Below are 20,493 nucleotides of genomic sequence, written 5' to 3' on the forward strand. Positions count from 1 at the left end.
AAAATTATGTATTATAATTAAATTAAATTAAAAATATAAAGCTGATTTTAAATTTAAAATAAAAATACAATGTCAAATAAGTTAATCTTGATTAAAATTATATATTTATAATCAAATTAAAACGTGATCTCTTCGGTATTAAAATTAATGCTTTAAAAATTAGATTTGTGGTTATATCGATTAAATTATTATTTTTTATTCTATTGGTTGTGGTGAAAGTCTAAAATAATTATAACAAGGTCAAAATATGTTATAACCCCATGTATTTTTCAAAATTTAGAATTTAGTTCTTATAATTTTATTTCAAAGAATTTAATTTATATATTTTTAAATTTCAAAATTTAGGTCTAATTGTTAATACTATTATTTTTTATTAAATCAGGATCATGTCATTTTTATAGTTACATGACTACCAAATGATTTTTTAAATTTAATTTTTCAAAATATCACACCAAAAATATTAACAAAAAATTTAGCAATGTTAATTGTAGCACATGAATTTTGAAAGGTGCAAAATAGAGGAACTAATTTCCTAAAAATAGTTACAAATTATTTATTAATTAATCTATTGTAATACATATCACTTTTTAATTAAGTTAAATAAAAAATAAAAAAATGTTTATAATTAATTAAAATACAAATCTAATTTTTTTATTTTATATTTAATCTATTTCTTCATCTTCTACTTTTTATTTTCTCGTCATTTCTTGGATTTTCTTCCCTTCACCAAATAGATATTTCGTTATATCTTTTGGGAAAGGAAAATGGGGTTGGCCCAAAATACTGTGGCCCCATTAGTACTATTTACGATAAAAATTAAACTGAGTCGACTTGGACCCCGTTTCAATCTTGGTCCAGTTATTGGATTGACCAAACAGACCACTTAGATTCACAAAAGGGTAACATCGTCAAATAAAATTACCCATGCCTTCTAAAACCCTAATGCGACTCCAAAATCATCATATTTATACATCTCAAGTCTTGGCAGCTCCTTATCCGGAACCAGAGACCGCAGGGAGCTCAAGCAGCCATGGGTACGCCATTTTTATAGCATTTAGCATCTAAAAGTCATGATTTTACCACTAACTGTTTCCTCATTTCTTTCTCGTTTTTTGTTGATACGATGATTTATATCTAGGATTTTTTCAGGCAGAATAATGGGATTTTCTGTGCTTGGTTTATTGTCCTTTATTGAGTAAATCTAACGTCTTTTGAAGGTCTGGCTATAAGTTGATCACTAATGTAATTAATCAGCTTTGTTTTTGTTCTGCTTTGTGTTTTAGATTCAAATAGTAGATGCTAAATTGATCACTGTAGGTCTCTCAAATGAAAATAATTATATTTGATTTCTATATATATTTGGTTTGGCATTTTGAGTTATGATTTTTAATGATTTTATTTTTTGTTGTGATTTTTGTTAATCTAGGGGCTTACAAGTACGTGTCAGAGCTATGGAGGAAGAAGCAATCCGATGTTATGAGGTTCTTGCAGAGAGTGAGGTGTTGGGAGTACCGTCAACACCCTTCCATTGTGCGAGTTAACCACCCAACTCGTCCTGACAAGGCTCGTCGCTTGGGATACAAAGCCAAGCAGGTAAACTGATCCACTGATTCTTTAATCTACTTTCCACCACTGCATTTTTGTGAGCCTTAGTTTCTGAAATTGTAAATTTTGGTTTATTATATTTACTGTTGTAAATTGGCATCATTTTTTCTTTAAGGACGTGTTTGTTGATATTTTCTCTGCCTGTTTGTTATGTCTGGCGACTAATCCTCTATGGTTCGTAATAGGGTTATGTTGTCTATCGTGTCCGTGTGAGACGAGGTGGAAGGAAGAGACCAGTACCTAAGGGTATTGTGTATGGGAAACCCACAAACCAGGGTGTCACTCAGCTGAAATTTCAGCGCAGCAAGCGATCAGTTGCAGAGGAACGAGCTGGTCGAAAGCTTGGAGGCCTTAGGGTTGTAAACTCATATTGGATCAACGAGGTGAGTTCTGCTGCAAATTAAGAACATGTTTTTAAAGATATTAGAGTATAGCTATGCTCATTAGCTACTTGCGGCCAACTTTTTTGTTAGATTCCTTGGTCAAGTTTGTTTCTTAATGTTCCGAGTTTGTCTTTACAGGATTCAACATACAAATACTTCGAGGTCATCTTGGTTGATACTGCCCACAATGCTATCCGCAATGACCCACGAATCAACTGGATCTGTAATCCAGTGCACAAGCACAGGGAACTCCGTGGACTCACCTCTGCTGGAAAGAAATATAGGGGTCTTCGTGGCAAGGGACACTTGCACCACAAGGCTCGACCTTCAAGAAGGGCAAACTGGAAGAGAAACAACACTCTCTCTCTTCGCCGCTACCGTTAATTCCCATGGATTATATTTGCTGTTTTTGTTTCATCTACTTACCATCATTTCTTTTGTAAGGGTGAGAATTTTGAGACGATTATATATTTATATGTTTACTAGACCTCTTGAAATACTCTACGATGAGGCTATTGAAAAGTTAGTGTAATGCTTTGAGACTGACTTGTCATATTCTGTGTTTGTTGGTTAAACTTGAACTTGAAAGTAGTGAATGTTTTCGCTTATTGAAAGTAAATCAAGGTTTACTTGGATGAACAAATGATATTGAATGAACTTGAAAGTGGTCATCTAATGTAATTTGTTGTAGCAAATTGTGAACCAATGTCACTTTAACCATAATTTTGAACCAAGTTTTCGACCAAAACCAATAATAGATTTTAATTTTATTAGTAAAAGAGGGGAGGGAGAACCTTAATCAAAGAAAAAACAATAGACTGATAATTGCTATTAATAAAACAATAAATTATCTGAAGTTCAAATTTTATAAATGTAAAGAGAATGAATATGAAAAATGTTACAAAATATTTTTTTTAAAATAAAAATAAATAATAATATAAACGTTAACACTAATAAATATTTAATCGATTGAATCGGTTTTGCACTAATTATTCGTTTTTTATATTCTATTTAAACTTACTAAAGTACTAAGTTTTACCATTTGATTTGGTCGTAATTGCTCACCTCAGCACTAAAGTAAACAATCACAACAGTTCTGTAGTAACTTTATTTACACCACCACGACGTCGTTTTGTACGACAGTTGGCGCCGTTTTACTCTCCCTCTTTCGTTGCCCCCATTCCCAACTATTAAATAAAGACCGAACCTCGGATCAACAGTTCGCCCACAGTTGCCTAAAACATTAAAATCAAGTGCTCTGCCCCTCTTCTTTCTTGCTTCCTTAAAATCCTTCTTTCTCATTGTTTTGTTTCACTTAATATTTCGATTTGCTTCTTCTTTTGGTTCTTACTAAAAGCAATAATTTCAACTTCTCTATTTACGCGAAGACCCTCAAGTTTCTTTAATCTCAAAAACCCTAAGCAATGGATGCACAGCGAGCTTTGCTTGACGAACTCATGGGAACTGGTACTTTTTAGATGCCTTATTTGTACTTTGGTAACACTTTTTTATTTCTTCGTGGTTATATGAGTTTGATATTGTATTTCTTTTTGACGTTCTCTATTTTATAGCTCGTAATTTAACGGACGAAGAGAAGAAGGGATATAGGGAAATCCGGTGGGATGATAAAGAGGTTTGTGCTTTCTACATGGTTCGATTTTGTCCTCACGATCTCTTCGTCAACACTCGCAGTGATCTCGGTGCGTTTTAAATTCTATATTTGATTTATTTTTTACTTTCTGTTTGTATCCTAAGCAAATGAAGCAGAAGGAAATATTTATGCTTGAGAAAATTGATAAAATAATAGGATTTTTCTAACTTATTTTAGCGTATTCTATTCTTATAGTAGCTAATAGCTAAAATGATTTAAGTTTTATTGGTTATGAATATTTATTTTCTTTATATTCATCAGTAATTACGCCATCAATATGCTTTTAGAAAATGCAGATGTTTAATAACTTTTTCTGTTTTCGTGAATCAGGACCATGCCCTAGAGTTCATGACCAAAAGTTGAAAGAAAGGTATGATTGAATTTGGATTTCTATGCTATGAGATATACTTTTGTATGAATGAATGTATCCAACAATCTGTTAAAATGCCTGTGCTTATTCTGTTTGTTTTAACCTTTTGCGTAGCCTTCTTGTTTAATAGTGAAATTTTGATCAAAATGTCTGTTTCCCGTGGGAACGTTATTGATCTTGTATTTACTTTATTAAGTTAGCTGCTTCATATGTCCATGTAGGATGGAACTTATATATGCATTACACGCGGTATGCTAAGGTGTTGCTGTTTTTTCATTTTGAGGTAACTGATCTAACCATTTTGATCAGATACTTGCAAGGGTTAGGGAGAGATAATCGAACGCTCAGAAGCATATGATGTTTGCTTGGGAGTTTAATTTATTGGTTCTTGCCCCATCTTACATTGGGTCCTTCCTAAACCTATGAATTTTCTCAGAAAGAAATGCTTAAGACCTCAGTTTTATTGTAGAAGTGGACATGGAAGAAATAGTATTTCTTTTACTTGGAATGGAAATATCCATGAAAATTCAAATTGTACAGTTGACATGCAAGTGATTGATTGTTCGTTACCCTTGATGCTTGGTCCTTGACATCTTGGTACTGGATTTATTTCCTTCTTACTAGTATCCTTACTTAAAGACATTGGCATCATGATTGGCATCATCGGAGATAATTGGTGCTTCTTTACTTGCAATTAAATTGCATTATACTGCTTTTTTTTCTTGATCTTTCCAACATAACATCTTTGCATTTTTTATTATTTATCCTCTCTTTTATGGGTTTTGTATTTGCTATCTTTTCTCAAATTGTAATTACTTGCCAGGTTTAATGCTTGTATTTTGCTAAAGACTATCGACATTTGACATTTTATTTTATTTTTTAAAAATTTTATTGTTATGAAGGTGTAAAAACTTGTGACTCTAGATAGCCCATGGTTCTAGTTATTTTCTTGCTGCTGCTTTGGCATCCAATGCTACATTATTGGTTTTTCCCATTTGTTCCCTTGCTGCTTGTTATTTTCCCTGGAAATTGTATATACTACTTTGCTTTGTTTACAATATAGCTTGTCTATGAGCTAATTTGCAGCCTCTGGCTTTGGAGGTTGAGTTGTCAGAGCCAGTTTTGCGTTTTCTGATCAACATACACTACATGATTGCCTTGTTGGATTTGTGATTTAAGCGGTGTTTGAAATTTCTGACTAGTTTTGAGAAGTCTCCAAGACATGATGCTTACGTGCCCAAATTTGAAGCTGAACTGGCTCAGTTTTGTGAGAAATTGGTTTGTTCCATTTTCCTCTCCTTCCAACTTATTTTTTCCCTTTTAATTTTTCCTGTGACAACAATTGTCATTTTTATCTAGTATGTAACCTGCCTATTCTGCTCTAGGTTATGGACCTTGACAGAAGAGTTAGGCGCGGTCGAGAGCGCCTTGCTCAAGAGGTGGAACCTGCACCACCTGCTCCATTATCTGCAGAAAAATCCGAACAACTATCTGTCATGGAGGAAAAAATAAAAAACTTGCTGGAACAAGTAGAGACTCTTGGTGAAGCTGGAAAGGTGGATGAAGCTGAGGCGCTTATGAGAAAGGTGCTGTTGAGAGTTTCCATTTTCTGTTTGTAATTGATCCAAAATGGTCAATGAGATATTGGTTGCTCAATGTTGTGACATTCTGGATTGTTGTTTGACCACCTTGAAAATTATGTTTCTGTTTAACTGGTTCTTCAATTATGATTATTTAATTATTTCATTCCTAATTTTTAAATCATGACGGGCAGTTCAGATTTTGAATTTTGGCCTTCTGTGTTATTTGTTTATAGGTGGAGGCGCTTAATGCTGAGAAGACGGCCTTGGCTCAACAACCTCAGAATGATAAAGTATTGATGCTGGCACAGGAGAAAAAAATGGCCCTATGTGAGGTTTGTGGATCTTTTCTAGTAGCTAATGACGCTGCTGAGAGGACTCAATCACATGTTACAGGAAAGCAACATATTGGTTATGGCCTGGTTCGGGATTTCATCTCTGAGTTCAAGGTAAGTGTTTCTGCCCAGAATGAATTGTTGGCTTCGGATCAACCTTTTACGCCGAATGGGGGAACCTGAATGAACATTTTTTAGGAAGCCAAGGAGAAAGGAAGGGAAGAGGAAAAATTATCAAGAGAGAAAGAAGCCGAAGAACGGAGAAAGCAGAGGGAGAAGGAATATGAGAGTAGGAGGAGAAGCGATTCAGGTGATAGGGACAAATATCATGATCGAGAGAAGGACCGAGACAGATATTGGGAACGTGATTTGGATCGCGAAAGGTCTCGAGAGCGGAATGGGAGAGGTATTCGTGATGGAGAGAGGGATTGGAGGTACAGGAATGGCAGAGATGGAGGCAGGGATAGACACCGGAAACGCAGCAGGTCCCATTCCCCCAGTAGACATAGTCGCAGGAGGTCCTCAAGAAGTCCAGTTCACCGATATTAGTGCATTCTGTAGGTAGATGTTTTGCTTTGAAATCCAATGAGGTAGACAACTTTTTTTTTACTTTACTTTTTCTAGTTTATAAACTTGCGATTATGGAGTAGTGCAAATTTGGCCGTTCACGGGTGGAGCATTTTTCTTGGCATCTCACAGCTTTCTCGAGACTACCCCGAATCCCTTTTGTCAACATTAGTAGGGAAGAAAAGGGTTGAGGTAGGTAAAACAATATTATTTGCAACTATTTTTTTTTTTAAATCTTGTGTAAACTAAATTATAGTTTGCAGATGTGGAAATTGTTGAGTCTCTTATAGCTCCTTTCCTTGATATGCTTTTTATCCATATAGTCAAGCTTCTGAGAAAGATTGAAATCTTTCCAGTTTTGAGGTAACTGACTAAATTTCATCCATAGCATGCCAGTTGAGTGACACGTCTTGCATATACATCTAGATATATACTTTCCATGCTTTTGTGGTATATCAATTATTTGAGTTGCAAAGGCTTGCCGTTGTGAATAGTACAAGAATCTAAGATAAATTGTTGGGAAAATACCTTTGACTTGAAGTAACCTTGTAAATTGATGAAACAGAGTTATATCTATCTATTGTTCTTTACTTTTTGTTTGGTTTAAGATATAAATAACTAGATTGGGTAATCAAAACTCCATTGTATCATACGCAAATAAAGACGGTTTCATAATATATAAATATTAAATTGTGATGGAATGCCACAAGGACCATTCCCCAATGCTAATCATTATAGTTGAATAATTAGTTTTAATCTTTTAGGTTAACGTCAATTTCATTTTCTTTTCTTTCTAAGCCAAAAGTGGGAACATCTTCAAATCAGTTCACGTAGGAAATTATTAGTGGTGATTGAATTGAATGTTTAATCATGGATGCAAGACTCGTATGACAACAGTGCTAGTATTGAATCTTCTTTGACTCGATTTTTGCCCCCGCCTGGCGCCAGACAGAAAAAGGCCTGTAGATGGTTCTCTCTTATTTATTTATTACCCCAGAAAAATGACATGCGTTACTCAAAATATCAACGACAGAGAGAATACAGTCTTCAATAAACACAAGTTAAAGAGGCAGTTACTCAACAACTTAAAACGTCATTCACCTGGTCTCTTCTTACGTTTTGTCAAGCCATCAAAACTGTTAAAAGACAAAATAAGTCGTTGATGATTGAACCTTAAGTCCATAATCCATAGAGATGCTACAGTTCAAACATTCCCACTTCCAATATTAAAGTTCAATACAAGGCGCTCTCGGCTGCTTTCAAGCACCGGTACCGCTAGTAAGAAATAGCTATGCAAAAGCATCGAGACAATGATTGCTTCCTATTTGTTGTTTAGTAAGTAACTATCCCACGTAGAAGATTACAAACGAAAATTACTTGCAAGTGGCACCCGCAAGCTTCACAACTCACATCATCGTCATCGTCATCGTCATCGTCACTAGGCCACCTTTGTTTTCTTCTGTGCTGTGCTTGCATTGGACAAGCATTAGGATTGGGTTCCAAGAAATTGTTGAGCCAAAGTCTATTAATTACATCCTTAAATTTCTTTCGACTTTCTCCGATTCCTTTTTTTGATTTTACGTAATTTAGAAGTCGTCTACCGTCTCCTCCTTTATCTATGCAAAGTAGGATAACTCCCAGCACATAAGCGGCTCCTACATGCCCTACTTTCGCTGCACTGTTTAGACAGTTTAGTCCCTCTCCCACTTTTGCAAAGCTGAAGTATTGGACCTGATATTGGTATTAATTTATTTCCATATTTAATTTCTCGGCAGGATCGAATAAATACCCACATAAAGAAAAGAACGAAAGAAAGAAGAACGTAATACGAACCACTCCTTCCCTGTATAAAGCTTCTGGATGTCCAGTCTCTTTGCATTTTTCCAAGAAGAAAGCTTGTTTAGGTGAACGCCATGGAATAACAGGAACCTTGTCAAGAGATACATGTCCAAGTATGTAGTTATCATCAGCCGTTTGATGAAAAGCCTTGCAGCTGATCAAATGGTATTAATTAGAGAAACAGAAACAAAATGTAATTAATCAACTTTAATTAAATATAGATGGAGACCCAAAAAAAAAAAAAAACACCTTAAGATGAGATTGAAGAAATCACAGACAGAAGTGGCAGCCACCCGAGCTAAAACCTCTGTGATGAGTAGCTCATTTGGAAGTGAGAAGATGGACGTTGTCAATGAATTTGTTTTGCTTTTTCTAACTCTTTTGGTTAGTTTAAGGAAACCCTGAAATGATGATATTTTATTGCCTTTCATTTTCTTTTTCCATCAACTTAGAATAACCTTCCTGAAAACTTTTGATTTGGTGCCTTGTTCTAATTTTACGGATTGAAAGGGAAAAGAGAAAGGGAGGAAGAGGTGTTGAAGGTTTTGAGGAACCGAGCATGCAAGTATTTATCTGTACTTTACAGACAACTTCTCCACGTTCCTTGGATGTCTTCTTTTATATATATATATATATATTCACTGCTACTTTTGCCGTATATATTATTTATTATATAAATAGGAGGAAAGTTGAGAGATTAATGATGTCTGAAAATAGAAACATGATTCTAGTGTTATGTAGGTAGGTGGCTTAGGGTATGAAAATAGTGTGCTGTTGGCGGGCAGACACTTATAAGTTGGGAAGGTATGTATAAATTGTATGAATGCGGTGCTTTTTGTAGTTGCCACTTGGCAAGTAGAAAGTCGTTTGTTTGTGTGAAATAGTCCAAGTGTATAAAAAAAACAGTAGCCAAATGGAGCTTCGCTTTAGTTTCATAAAAAAAGGAATGTAAGGTAAGGCAACTGTCAGGATCTGAGGGGGCCTAATACATTAATGTATTCATCCATGCATCCATGGTGTAAATATTGTCCTTCAAAGTAAACATGAAATGCAGTTCTTGCTTTGTACTTGGAATATTTTTCTCTCAACACCCCCTGTTTGCATGCCATTTGCCAGTGCCAGGCTGCTACCTGCCTGTCCGTGCCTGGGTAACCAATAAATGTCCTGAGTGGGAGAATTTTTTTATTAGGAAGAACAAAACAATCAATTTAGAAAGAGATAAATAAGTAATATCATTATATAATACATTCAAAATAAATTAGGAGTTTAAGATTAAAAGTAAAAGTCAATAACAATTTCTTTTGTAATCTTTGCTACAACCGTCGTATTATATTTTTAATGCACATGTTTAATACTAATATTTTATTCTCAGTGATATAAATGACATACGAATCTAACTATTGTATCATTTAAATATCTTTAACATGATACAATACTTCCAAATAATTTATTTATAATAACACGTCGTGATAGCTATACTCTCAAGCTTAAATAATATTCTTAGATACATCCTTTTGTCACAGTATCCAAATTCCACGAAAAAAAAATATTTCGCTTCAACTAGGAAAGAGTTCTCAAAACCAGACTTCTAAATAAAATTACCCGCATTAACCCCGCGTATCCTGATCATCGTCCTTCTAATCTTCAATCATATCAACTAAGTTAGACAACAAAATCATCCTCCGAAATAACCTTGTTTCTCAAAACATTATTAAAGTTATCCAACTGACGAATCTCTAAATGAATGTATTTAGACAACAACAACCGTGAAGATTTGGCCCCACCTTATTTTTTCGCACTTTAAACTCTCCGCTATGGGGTAACTTTACGCTTGCACTTCACCACGGCCTTTATTTTCATCCCGTCAGAGATCTATGCGAAGAAGAATCTTGAAGAAGAGTATCGGTGTACGATAAATAAGGCCCATAAAAGGTCTTACGGGCAATATGGGAACAGCAAAACCCTATATTGGCCCAACGGATTAGTTGAGGAATCCTAAAATCTTAATGGAAAATTTATATTTTAATAAATTATTATGAGTGAACAATAATTGAAGGGGTAAAAGTTTTTACATACAATTTCTTTTTTATCAATTTTGAGTTTCATCCTTAGAATTTTGATTTATTTTAATATTTTTATTTAAAGATTTCATATAAGAATATATATAAAAACAAAACACCATCATAATAATTATTACTATTTTTCAAAAAATTAAATCTTTCCCATCTGCCAAATTAACTCATGACCATTATAATAATATATAGATGTAGGTAATAGTATGAATTTATCTAATAATATGAATACTCATAAAATCATTATTTTAAGCGAAATACATATGCAAATAATTACAAAGTAAAATTAAATTAATACAAAAGGCAAATAAAATAAGAATCAGAATAATCTAAACTAAAATCGGCATATGAAAATAACACCATAATAAAACTAGAGACCCACGCATAAATATAATAATTATGCGTGATGTGTGATGTGTATCGAATTTAATACTCAATAACCTAAAGCCTCCACAATAAGAATTCATTTTAAAAAATACTTTTTTTATAAACCTTGTAGTAGTAATTAAAAGGGCTTACCCAAAATTGATGGGCTGGGTTCCAGCCGAAGTAACCGGGTAACCTTCCCTTCTCTTCCCTCACAGGTGCATGGAGCCAAACAAAAGAACTTCCATCGTGTCTTAAACCCTTGAAATCCCCTTCTATTCCAAATTCCCAATTGCCATCCTTGTCTTCGCTGCTTTCTATCTCTGAACAGCAATCATGAATCGGTCCAAGGCAATCCTCTCCTCACTCAGGTTAGCCAACTCGCTTCTTTCCACTCGACTCACCTCAACTCCTTCCTTCTCCTCACAGGTGACTCGCTTCTCTTCACAGCTCTCGTTTCAATCACACTCTTCTCTTTTAACCAACATCCATCAAAGCCTTTCCTTCTCTACAAAACCCAACTCGTTGCTTCAACTCATTCTGACCAACGATTGGTCTGACGAGTTAGTGACCTCCTTACACGAGTTTAACTCTGCATTGACTCATGAAACTGTCATCTATGTTCTTAAGAAACTCGATAAAGACCCCAAAAAGGCATCGAGTTTCTTCAATTGGGTGCGTCAAGAAAAAGGGTTTAAACCCAATTCTTCTGTCTATAGCTTTATGCTTAGGATTTTTGCTAATAAAGCCACAATGAAAGAGTTCTGGGTCACTTTAAGGGAAATGAAGGACCTGGGTTTTTATCTTGACGAAGAAACTTATTATACAATCCATTCTTCTTTTAGAAACAATAAGATGCCTAGTGATGTTGTGGCCTTAACCCATTTTTATAAAAGGATGGTTGAAGAGAATGCTAAGGATAGTATTGCTCGTAAGATAGCTGATGTTATTGCTGGGGATGAATGGAGCAATGAGACTGAGAAAATATTAGATGGTATGGGAACTGATTTGTCTGATAATTTAGTGATAAGGGTGTTGAAGGAACTTAGAACTTACCCTACGAAAGGTTTACAGTTTTTTCATTGGGCCAGTAAGGATTCTAATTATATGCATAATACAGTTACTTACAATGCTCTTATAAGGATTCTTGCTAGGCATGATTCTATTGCTGAGTTTTGGGGTGTTGTGGATGAGATGAAGGGTGAAGGATTTGAGATGGATATCGATACGTATATAAAAGTTTCGAGGAACTTTCAGAAATTTAAGATGTTGGAGGATGCTGTGAAACTTTATGAAATCATGATGGATGGTCCATATAAGCCTTCAGCACAAGATTGCAGCTTACTCTTACGGAGCATTTCCGGTGCTGATGGACAAGATTTGAGTTTGGTGTTCAGGGTAGTGAATAAATACGAGGCTGCCGGATATTCACTGTCCAAGGCTATTTATGACGGGATTCATCGTTCTTTAACCAAGGCGGGTAAGTTTGATGAAGCGGAGAAGATCATGAAAGCAATGAAAAATGCTGGGTGCGAACCTGATAACATTACGTACAGCCAACTGGTGTTTGGACTTTGTAAAGCAAGAAGACTCGAAGAAGCCTGCAAAGTGTTGGATGAAATGAAAGCAAATGGATGCTGTCCGGATATCAAGACATGGACTATTTTGATTCAAGGCCATTGTGATGCTAATCAGATCGATGATGCATTGATGTGTTTCGCAAAGATGGTGAAAACCCTTGAAGCGGATGCTGACTTGTTGGATGTCTTAATAAACGGTTTCATCAGTCAGAATAGAGTAGATGGTGCATACAAATTGCTGGTGGAGATGGTAAATGTAGTTCACTTAAGACCTTGGCAAGCAACATTTAAACTTCTTATAGAGAAGCTTCTGGGGAAAAGAAAACTTGAAGAATCGATGAACCTTCTTAAGTTGATGAAGAAACAAAACTACCCACCTTACCCTGAACCTTTCGTTCAATATATTTCAAAGCAGGGGACTGTGGAGGACGCTATGGAGTTCTTGAAAGCATTGAGTGTGAAGGAATATCCAAGCATTGGAGCTTACCTTGATATTCTTGAATCATTTTTGGAGGAAGGTAGACATACCGAGGCACAAGATCTGCTATATAAATGCCCTCATCATATTCGTAATCATCCTAAAACATCTCAACTCTTTGGTACCAAATCTACTGCTTGATTTTTTGCTTTGTTACTTTCATAGACAGATGGAATGACCAATTTCAGCTTGTAATGATTTTTTTCCTCTTGTGGGTAGTAAGATTCTGATGAATCTTATTAGGGGAATTTCTCCTTATAATTTCTTTAATTTTATTTCTCCAAATGAGTTGATACCATTGGCTAAACTACCAAAATAGTCTCTTTTTTTTTTTTTTACCTTAAGTTACATTTTAGTTACTTATATTTAAAATGTTACATTTTAGTTACTTACGTTATCATGTTGTAGCATTTTAGTTAGGGGTGAGCGTTCGATTGAATCAAGTGAAAAAATTTCGAGTTAATCGAGTTGGTGAGTCTTATTTTATCATCCTAATTCAATTTAAAATTTTTTTTGAATTAAGTAGAGTGAAATGAAATTCGAGTCGAGTCAAATCGAATGAAATTGTTCAAGTTAAATTAAAAATAAAACATGTCAAATTAACTTATTTAGGTCCAAAATTATTATTCTAAATTTTTTAACTTTTAACTTTCTTTATATATTTTTAGAATTATTTTGAAATTTTTATAATTTTTAAATAATATAAATTGTGAAATTTTATAAATTTTATAATTATTTTAAATTTTATATTTAGAATTTTTATTTTTGTAATTTTTGTTCAGAGATTAATTTGTTCATTTTCAAATTTGACGGGACCAAAAGTATATTTACACTAATTTATTAATCGAATTATTGAATTATAAAATTCAACTCAATTCGAATTTAAAAATTGAATTACTTATTTGAATTGACTTGAATAACTTGATTTGATTAACTTGAAATTTAAATTTTTTTCGACTTTTTCAAATTAAATTGAGTTTTACCCATTTTTAATTTTAGTCATTAAATCGTTAATTGCCGCTAATAATGTGACGGTAAGCTAACATAGCACATTAAATCTTCATTTCAAACAAAAAATTTAAGTTAAATTATAGAATTATCTCTTTATTTTCCTTCGTTCTCTACTTCTTTTAACGTATCAAACAGGATGACACAAACTCTCTCTCAGCTTATCCTCTTTTACACTCTCAACTCTCATCAAATTCAATTTCACTCATCATGGCACAAACCGTTACACGTGCTGCCACATCCACCCTCATGTGCCACATTACTCTATCTTTTCTCCTCCTCAAACTTCTCCTATCCTCAAAATCTATCACCCATCCTCCTCCCATACCTTCTCTCTACTTTTCCCACTACCCTTTTACCCCTCTTTCGCATGTTGTCCGATGTCTCCCTCTCGCCCCCACGCTCTTCACCTCCACCCGGTGCCACATCAACCACTTTGAGAACTCCGCTTACTCTCTGTTCAACTCTGGGTCGAACTTCAATGATCAACTGCCGATTGAAATGGCCCCGTTATTTTCAGGTTGTGATTATGAGCACTAGCTTATCAGTATAGGTAAGCCGAGTAAAAAAGGAGCTACTAAGCAGGAAATGATCAATTGCTATATCAAAACCCTGGCTAAAGTCATCGGTAGTTTTTTTTTTTCGTGGACTCTTTGGGGTGTTTGGATGCTCAGAAAGTCTGGGAAAATGGGAAGGAAAAAAATTGGTTTAATTTTGGAAAGGATCTTGGGTTTTTTTAATTACCTATTTTTTTGGGTTTACCTTTGTTTTCACAATAATTTATTTTTTATTAAGATTGGCGATGACACATTTCATTTCAGGATTTAGAGAGTTTTTTTTCCGTTGCTTACATTATTAAGACTTAGTTTGTATTTTAAGATCATCCTGTTTGATATATATTAGTTATTTGGGAGAAACAAAAGAGAATGAAAAAAAATTAAATAGCTCAAAACAAAAAAAAAATATGGGGACTAATTGTCTAATTTAACCTAAAATTAGAGGTGAGCAAAATCGGATTTGATTCGAAAAGCTTGATAAAAAATTTAAAATTTGAATTAAATAGTTCGAGATAATCAAGTTATTCGAATCAACTTGAATAAAAAATTAAAATTTACGATTTAACTTGAATATAAATTACACAATTCGAGTTATCTGAAAATTCAAATAAGAAAAAGTAAAACTAAGTTGTTTTGATAAATGTTTACCTTTTTTTAAAATTAAAGTCAAATCCATTAAGTTAAAAGGTAAAACTTCTTCATTTTGGTACTTTGTTTTCTAGTTAAATAATCGGTACATATAAACGTAATATTGAGTATAAAAAATAGGATTCGTTAACTCGACTCGATTTGACTTAAAAAATTTTTACTCGATTTGATTTGAAAAAATTTCAAGTTGAGTTCAATTGCTAAAATATAATTCATCAACTCGATTAATTCAAATTTTTTTTACTCAACTCGATTGAATACTCACCACTACCTAAAATTTTGTTTGAAATGATGATTTAATATGCCATGTTAGTTTACAGTGACATCATTAATGGCAATTAACAGTTCAGTGACTAAAATGTTACTACACGATAATGTATTGGACTAAAATATAACATTTCAAATATAAATAATTAAAATGTAATTTGAGGTAAATAAAAGTGACTATTTTAACAATTTACCCAATATCATTAGTATATTTTTGGTAAAGTAACCTTTTCGGTCCCCTCAATTTTGAAATTGGTCTTTCTAAAAGTATTAAAATAATTTAATCCCTTTAAATTTAAAAAGCAAGCAATTAAGGAAAAATAATAACGGCACATATTTTTTCTGTTAATTTATCCTAGTTTGATTAGTATATAATAGCACTTAATGTTTACATATTTTGTCAATTTATAACAAAAATTAAATTTATTGAAATTTTAAAAATCATGACGAATAAAATTTGTAAAAGTTAAATTTATTATCATACCAAATAAAATAAAATAAATTGACAAAAAAGTAAATACTATAATTATCCTTCGATTGTTCATTTTCAAAATTGATAAAACTATATTAATATTTTTGGAGGTATCAATTTAATCAATATTAAAACTAATTAAAAGTGACTTAATGGTTTTTTATCCATTAGTATTATATATATATATAATTGGTCATTTGTGAAAGAGAGAAAGAAAGGTGTCATGGAATTAATATTAAAAGTTTTTTCTTTCTTTCTGGATACAAATTCATGGATATCATATGTTGGAATAAGATGACCAGGTTTAGAAGCACGCTTCATTTATTTATTTTTATATATATATAAAAGGCTTGTCCAACCATAAGAAAGAATCAACCGTCATATCCCCTCATTTAAGCCCCTTCTCCACCTAGAAGATCCATGACAACTGCTGTGATGCTCCCATTGTTCTTCTTCAGCAGCATTTTGTTCATTTCTGCATCACAGAAACCCTGCACCCACGCAACAATACATAATCCTAACCAACCAAGTAAAAAACATAAAAGGGAGACCACAATTTATGCAGACAATTTACCATTTCTTGCAGTTCCTCAAGTACGGGATCCCATTCAGCTACTCCACATAGATCATCTATAGACTTCTCCAGATCGTATTCGTTCATCCTCAAGATCTCCTTGTTCAAATCGACCTGCTTGAATCCCATATCCTCAAGCTCCTTTAGTAGTGTTTGCTCAAAAGCATTTTCACTTTCCCCTTCAGATGGTGCTTGTTCGCATGGTGCAGGCAGGGGTGACATTGGCATCGGCTCATCAAGAGCTGCTTCTGAGAGATCAATGATGGGATAGGATGATAACGATGATGGAGATGGAATTTCAGGAAATGCAAGGAGTGAAATATCTTGGTGATCAATGATGGGAGGATATGCCGCAAATGAAGATAATGTATGAATAGGGGTTGTAACATCTCTGCCGTTTAATGACTGCTCCTTTGTTGATTGTTCAGTAATCAGGGGCTTCACCAGTGCAGGGCCTACATTAGAGTTGCAAACCTCAGTGTCTCTTGAGCCCCTATTTTCAGGGGGCAAATTCAAGTTCAATCCCTGAGCGTTATCAGTATTCATATCCTTAAGAGAAGCATCAACCTGCATAGGCAAATCATAATAAAAATGAATGTGATTTTATCCACAAGAGATTAAAGCTCTGAAACAGAAGGCTTACATGGATAAGAACCCAGACATGTTGCCCAAATTTTATGCCAGCTTGTGATGCCATTCTCCAGTAAGAAACAAATCGACCTGGCAACTGTGGTGCAGTAAAATCAACAGCAATATCTAGTTCCCCATCAACAGGTACACCATCAGGAGGAATCTGTTGTCATAAGTTGGAAACACCGATAAATAATTACATTCAGCCTTGAACAAAATCATGAAACAGTGCACTTGCAAATAATGTAAAAGATAAGAACACTCTACCTCTATATCAACTGACATTGTGTTTCTTAATTTGTCTCCCCCAATCCAGACAAGTTGCATACCATGAAACCAAGTCACAGTACCATTATTGCGCATCCGCCAGATCTTTGTGAATGGAGTAGATGGCATCATTACAGTCCCATCTATTACATTGACATCCAAGACGAAGCGACTTTCTAGCTTAGGCTGAGCTGACTTCAATGCACGATTCCTCAAGACATGTGGGAGTGCACTTGGAATCTATAAATTATAAAAGCACAAAATGCGATGTTGAAAAGAAGTTTACAGTAAAAGAAGAAAATAACAGGCAAAGAAAATTACAGGATCATTTGATGCCCTGCAAAACCATGGATTAGAGGAATGCACAGGCCTGTCCATTCTGATATAATCAGCTTCATTTCCCATTTTGGAAAAGCAGATGCTGCAAAGATCATAATCGTCTTTTCTGCATTCCAAATTAAGAGAAATACTCACTGACAATTGAAAACAGAATCCAAAAGGAATGACCAGTCGCTGAAAACAGAACATTTCTTACACTTTGGACTTGAACCGGGGTCCAGCAATGGGAAGAACCCCACAACCATCACATTGAATTCCCTTGTGGAATGTACCAAGCATCACATTTCCAGCAGTCGAAGAAAAGACCCTCTTACTTGGACTAAAGGAAGGAAGCGCAACAGGGTCGTTTGCTACTGGCACTCCATCGAAGGGACATTCATTTGAAGGATCCTTACCCATCACATTGATGGGATAAAATTTCACCGTAGCATCAATAAAGGGAGCTGATGTATCAAAGCTAACACTCTTTCCCTTTTTACGACCCATGCTCTCTTTAGCGTTTTTCTGGTCATTACAAGCAAAAACGTTCGATGAAGATGGTTCAGAAGCCATGGGAGCACATCCGGTCAGGTTGGCATCAGAAAGTGGGTCAACATTCAAATCAATAGAATCAGGATCAGGAACAGCAGGTACATTCACACCTCTTGTTGCATTTCCAGTATTGCCTTCCTTGTTAGCCTTGCAAGTTGAATCGACATCTGTAGATTTAGGTAAAACCACTCGCAAGCCACCATCCCTTAAAGGATCTGGGTCAGTAGCACCAACTGTGGTACAATGGCTCACAGAAGATGCTACAAGTTGCATGCTTGAATCAGCAGCAGTTCCAGGGTTCGAAACAGGACAAAGGTAGGATTGTCCCGTCTTAGACAAGCACTCCACCAGATCACCCAACACTGGACTAGCAGATGCCACTATCAAAGCAACATCAGAGGAGAGCTTTGATAAAACTTCACTTAGAGTGCCACGTAGAGGATCCGGTGCAGATTTCAGAATATCAGCAGCAACAGTATTAAAGCCCTCCGATGGAGGCTGAAAAGGCGGCGATCTCAAAGGGGTAGAACTTTGGCTTGATGCGGCACATGGTTCACCAAGCTTATCATTATTCGGTTGCACATCAATCCTCAAGAATTTGAGGCGTTGCCTCATCACATCATACAGATCATCATCATCCACAAGGGTAACAACATCCCCATCTTCATCAATATATGTCAGAGTAAGTTCAGTATCAACAGGAAAATTGAAAAGCCCAGAAATTTTTGCCCTCAGTCCAGCCATGTTAAGACCACGACGTTCACCATCATCAATACAAGCAGTGAAACGCCTTAGCGTATCTCCATACTTAACCTGTATCCATATCATTAACGAAGCAAAAAAGAAAACAAAAAATTTTAAACTAGGAATATAAAATAAAAGATGTTTAAACAAAGCATCATGGATTACGGTTCAAGTTTTGATGACATATATAAATCAAGGAAACAAGAAATCAATCTAACGATTTCACATAGAACAGTTAGGGGTGATCATGAATCACCCCGCAGATAGGGAAACGTCATTGAAACTATCACAGGTGCATGATATTCGCCTCAACTCATAGTTTTGAGGTAAAAAAAAAAAACGTCTATTGCACGTGCATGCGATAACCACAATTCAAAACAATGAAAACAAAAATTATGAGCACAATCGCAGTCTCAATTTGAAAAGGAAAAAAAAAAAACTTTCCCATTTAAATGATGAAAGAAAAGACAACGGGCAATTTGAAATGAAAAGTCCTTAAAGACTGCTGAGTATTGTAAAATAGAAACTTTTCGACTAAATAAAAAAAGCAGCCTGTAAAAAAGATGGATGAATTATAAAAGAAAAAAAAAAGAACCTTGATAACGAGATCGGATTCCATGGTTTAGGCAATGAATAGGAAGAAAGATGTAGAGATAAAAGAGAAGTTATGTAACCCTAAGTCTTAGATTAAGGAAATAGAAAGGATGGAATGGGAGAGGATAATAGTAGGGGTATTATTATGTTGAAGGTTTCCATATTCTGTTTCTCCTTCAGGGAGTAGCAGAGCATACGGATCGGAAGCCGCGGAATTTCCTTCTAGCGCAAGCTCTCTCTCTCAGTTTCCAACAAAAACAAACTTTTTGCCTTTTATTTATTTATTAACGACTTTCTTCTTTAATTATTTTTATTTTTATTTTTAATCAATCACCTGTTCATTAATATTATCGTCTCTCACAATTCTTAAGTCCCATAAATGACTCCACCTTCCACCTATCCAACATCCTACTCATATAAATTTTTTATTTACTTTCTCCTATGTTTTCTTTCAACATTTTTCCTTTTATATTTCACCATAAATAATTACCATTAAAAAAGTTTTAAAACTTAATAAGCGAAGTAGGCGGTTTTTTTCTAAGGAAATAAGTTAATTTTGGGAGAGAAATAGAAAACGAGTTTTGTTGAAAATAGGGAATAAAATTTGATTCAATTCGAGTTATTCTAATTAACTTGAATAAAAATTAAATTTTTCAGTTTAACTCAAATATGAATTACACAATTATATTGTTTATATAGTTAAAAGTAAAATTAGAATATTGTTTATGTAATTAAATTATCTTGTACTTCGTTTACTAGTTAAATAATTTATCCATGTAAACACAATATTAAATATAAATAATAAGATTTTTTAACTCGACTCAAATTTTTTTTTACTTGATTCAAGTTTAAAAAAGTCAAATTGATTTCGATTGCTAAAATAGGATTCATCAACTCGACTAACTCAAAATTTTTTAACTCAATTCAATTCGACTCAATTTAATACTCATCCTTAGCTAAAAACGTTTTTTACTGAGATGTCAATTAAGGAAAATTTTTTACGTGTGTTGAAAATTTGGAAAGAACTTTCAACTCC

At 34.3% G+C, this 20,493-nt stretch overlaps 5 protein-coding genes across 6 annotated transcripts; 3 read left to right on the forward strand and 2 right to left on the reverse strand.

The window, feature by feature from the left end:
* The first annotated feature begins 900 nt into the window (after positions 1-900).
* On the forward strand, positions 901-2,607 carry LOC108476881 (60S ribosomal protein L15). Its single transcript, XM_017779240.2, has 4 exons — positions 901-1,034; positions 1,427-1,593; positions 1,791-1,988; positions 2,127-2,607. The coding sequence occupies exons 1-4, from the start codon at positions 1,031-1,033 to the stop codon at positions 2,370-2,372; spliced, it is 615 nt and encodes a 204-aa protein (XP_017634729.1). The 5' UTR covers positions 901-1,030; the 3' UTR covers positions 2,373-2,607.
* A 565-nt stretch (positions 2,608-3,172) lies between these two features.
* On the forward strand, positions 3,173-6,794 carry LOC108476608 (uncharacterized). 2 transcript variants are annotated; one of them, XM_017778871.2, is made up of 7 exons: positions 3,173-3,455; positions 3,560-3,688; positions 3,970-4,009; positions 5,212-5,287; positions 5,395-5,595; positions 5,826-6,038; positions 6,123-6,794. In XM_017778871.2, exons 1-7 carry the CDS (start codon positions 3,413-3,415, stop codon positions 6,471-6,473), a joined length of 1,053 nt encoding a protein of 350 aa, XP_017634360.1. In that variant the 5' UTR covers positions 3,173-3,412; the 3' UTR covers positions 6,474-6,794. The 2 variants fall into 2 exon arrangements, with proteins under 2 accessions (XP_017634360.1, XP_017634359.1); XM_017778870.2 differs by having other exon boundaries at positions 6,127-6,794.
* Positions 6,795-7,628: 834 nt separating this feature from the next.
* LOC108476609 (F-box protein At2g35280-like) lies at positions 7,629-8,761 on the reverse strand. The gene is made up of 3 exons (XM_017778872.2): positions 8,580-8,761; positions 8,325-8,484; positions 7,629-8,222 (listed from the first exon to the last, which is right to left on the reverse strand). The coding sequence occupies exons 1-3, from the start codon at positions 8,759-8,761 to the stop codon at positions 7,824-7,826; spliced, it is 741 nt and encodes a 246-aa protein (XP_017634361.1). The 3' UTR covers positions 7,629-7,823.
* Positions 8,762-10,916: 2,155 nt separating this feature from the next.
* Positions 10,917-13,142, forward strand: LOC108477035 (pentatricopeptide repeat-containing protein At3g48250, chloroplastic). Its single transcript, XM_017779450.2, has one exon. The coding sequence runs from the start codon at positions 11,105-11,107 to the stop codon at positions 12,965-12,967; it is 1,863 nt and encodes a 620-aa protein (XP_017634939.1). The 5' UTR covers positions 10,917-11,104; the 3' UTR covers positions 12,968-13,142.
* A 2,845-nt stretch (positions 13,143-15,987) lies between these two features.
* Positions 15,988-19,781, reverse strand: LOC108479985 (protein NBR1 homolog). The gene is made up of 7 exons (XM_017782870.2): positions 19,459-19,781; positions 17,785-18,932; positions 17,571-17,694; positions 17,250-17,489; positions 16,996-17,145; positions 16,353-16,919; positions 15,988-16,269 (listed from the first exon to the last, which is right to left on the reverse strand). Exons 1-7 carry the CDS (start codon positions 19,480-19,482, stop codon positions 16,171-16,173), a joined length of 2,352 nt encoding a protein of 783 aa, XP_017638359.1. The 5' UTR covers positions 19,483-19,781; the 3' UTR covers positions 15,988-16,170.
* Positions 19,782-20,493: the final 712 nt, after the last annotated feature.

Source organism: Gossypium arboreum, chromosome 11, assembly GCF_025698485.1.
Source record: "Gossypium arboreum isolate Shixiya-1 chromosome 11, ASM2569848v2, whole genome shotgun sequence".
NCBI lineage: Eukaryota > Viridiplantae > Streptophyta > Magnoliopsida > Malvales > Malvaceae > Gossypium > Gossypium arboreum.

Excerpts from the sequence above, each read along its gene's own strand:
- LOC108476881 (XM_017779240.2), top strand. Across the intron at positions 1,594-1,790 it reads TGGGATACAAAGCCAAGCAG|GGTTATGTTGTCTATCGTGT; the intron begins GTAAACTGATCC and ends GGTTCGTAATAG. Across the intron at positions 1,989-2,126 it reads ACTCATATTGGATCAACGAG|GATTCAACATACAAATACTT; the intron begins GTGAGTTCTGCT and ends TTGTCTTTACAG.
- LOC108476608 (XM_017778870.2), top strand. The coding sequence starts at position 3,413 with ATGGATGCACAGCGAGCTTTGCTTGACGAACTCATGGGAACTG. Across the intron at positions 5,288-5,394 it reads CTCAGTTTTGTGAGAAATTG|GTTATGGACCTTGACAGAAG; the intron begins GTTTGTTCCATT and ends ATTCTGCTCTAG. Across the intron at positions 5,596-5,825 it reads CTGAGGCGCTTATGAGAAAG|GTGGAGGCGCTTAATGCTGA; the intron begins GTGCTGTTGAGA and ends ATTTGTTTATAG.
- LOC108476609 (XM_017778872.2), bottom strand. The coding sequence starts at position 8,761 with ATGAAAGGCAATAAAATATCATCATTTCAGGGTTTCCTTAAACTAACC. Across the intron at positions 8,485-8,579 it reads TTCTTCAATCTCATCTTAAG|CTGCAAGGCTTTTCATCAAA; the intron begins GTGTTTTTTTTT and ends CCATTTGATCAG. Across the intron at positions 8,223-8,324 it reads CTTTATACAGGGAAGGAGTG|GTCCAATACTTCAGCTTTGC; the intron begins GTTCGTATTACG and ends TACCAATATCAG.
- LOC108477035 (XM_017779450.2), top strand. The coding sequence starts at position 11,105 with ATGAATCGGTCCAAGGCAATCCTCTCCTCACTCAGGTTAGCCAACTCG.
- LOC108479985 (XM_017782870.2), bottom strand. The coding sequence starts at position 19,482 with ATGGAATCCGATCTCGTTATCAAG. Across the intron at positions 17,146-17,249 it reads CAATGTCAGTTGATATAGAG|ATTCCTCCTGATGGTGTACC; the intron begins GTAGAGTGTTCT and ends TTATGACAACAG. Across the intron at positions 16,270-16,352 it reads TTGAGGAACTGCAAGAAATG|GGTTTCTGTGATGCAGAAAT; the intron begins GTAAATTGTCTG and ends GCGTGGGTGCAG.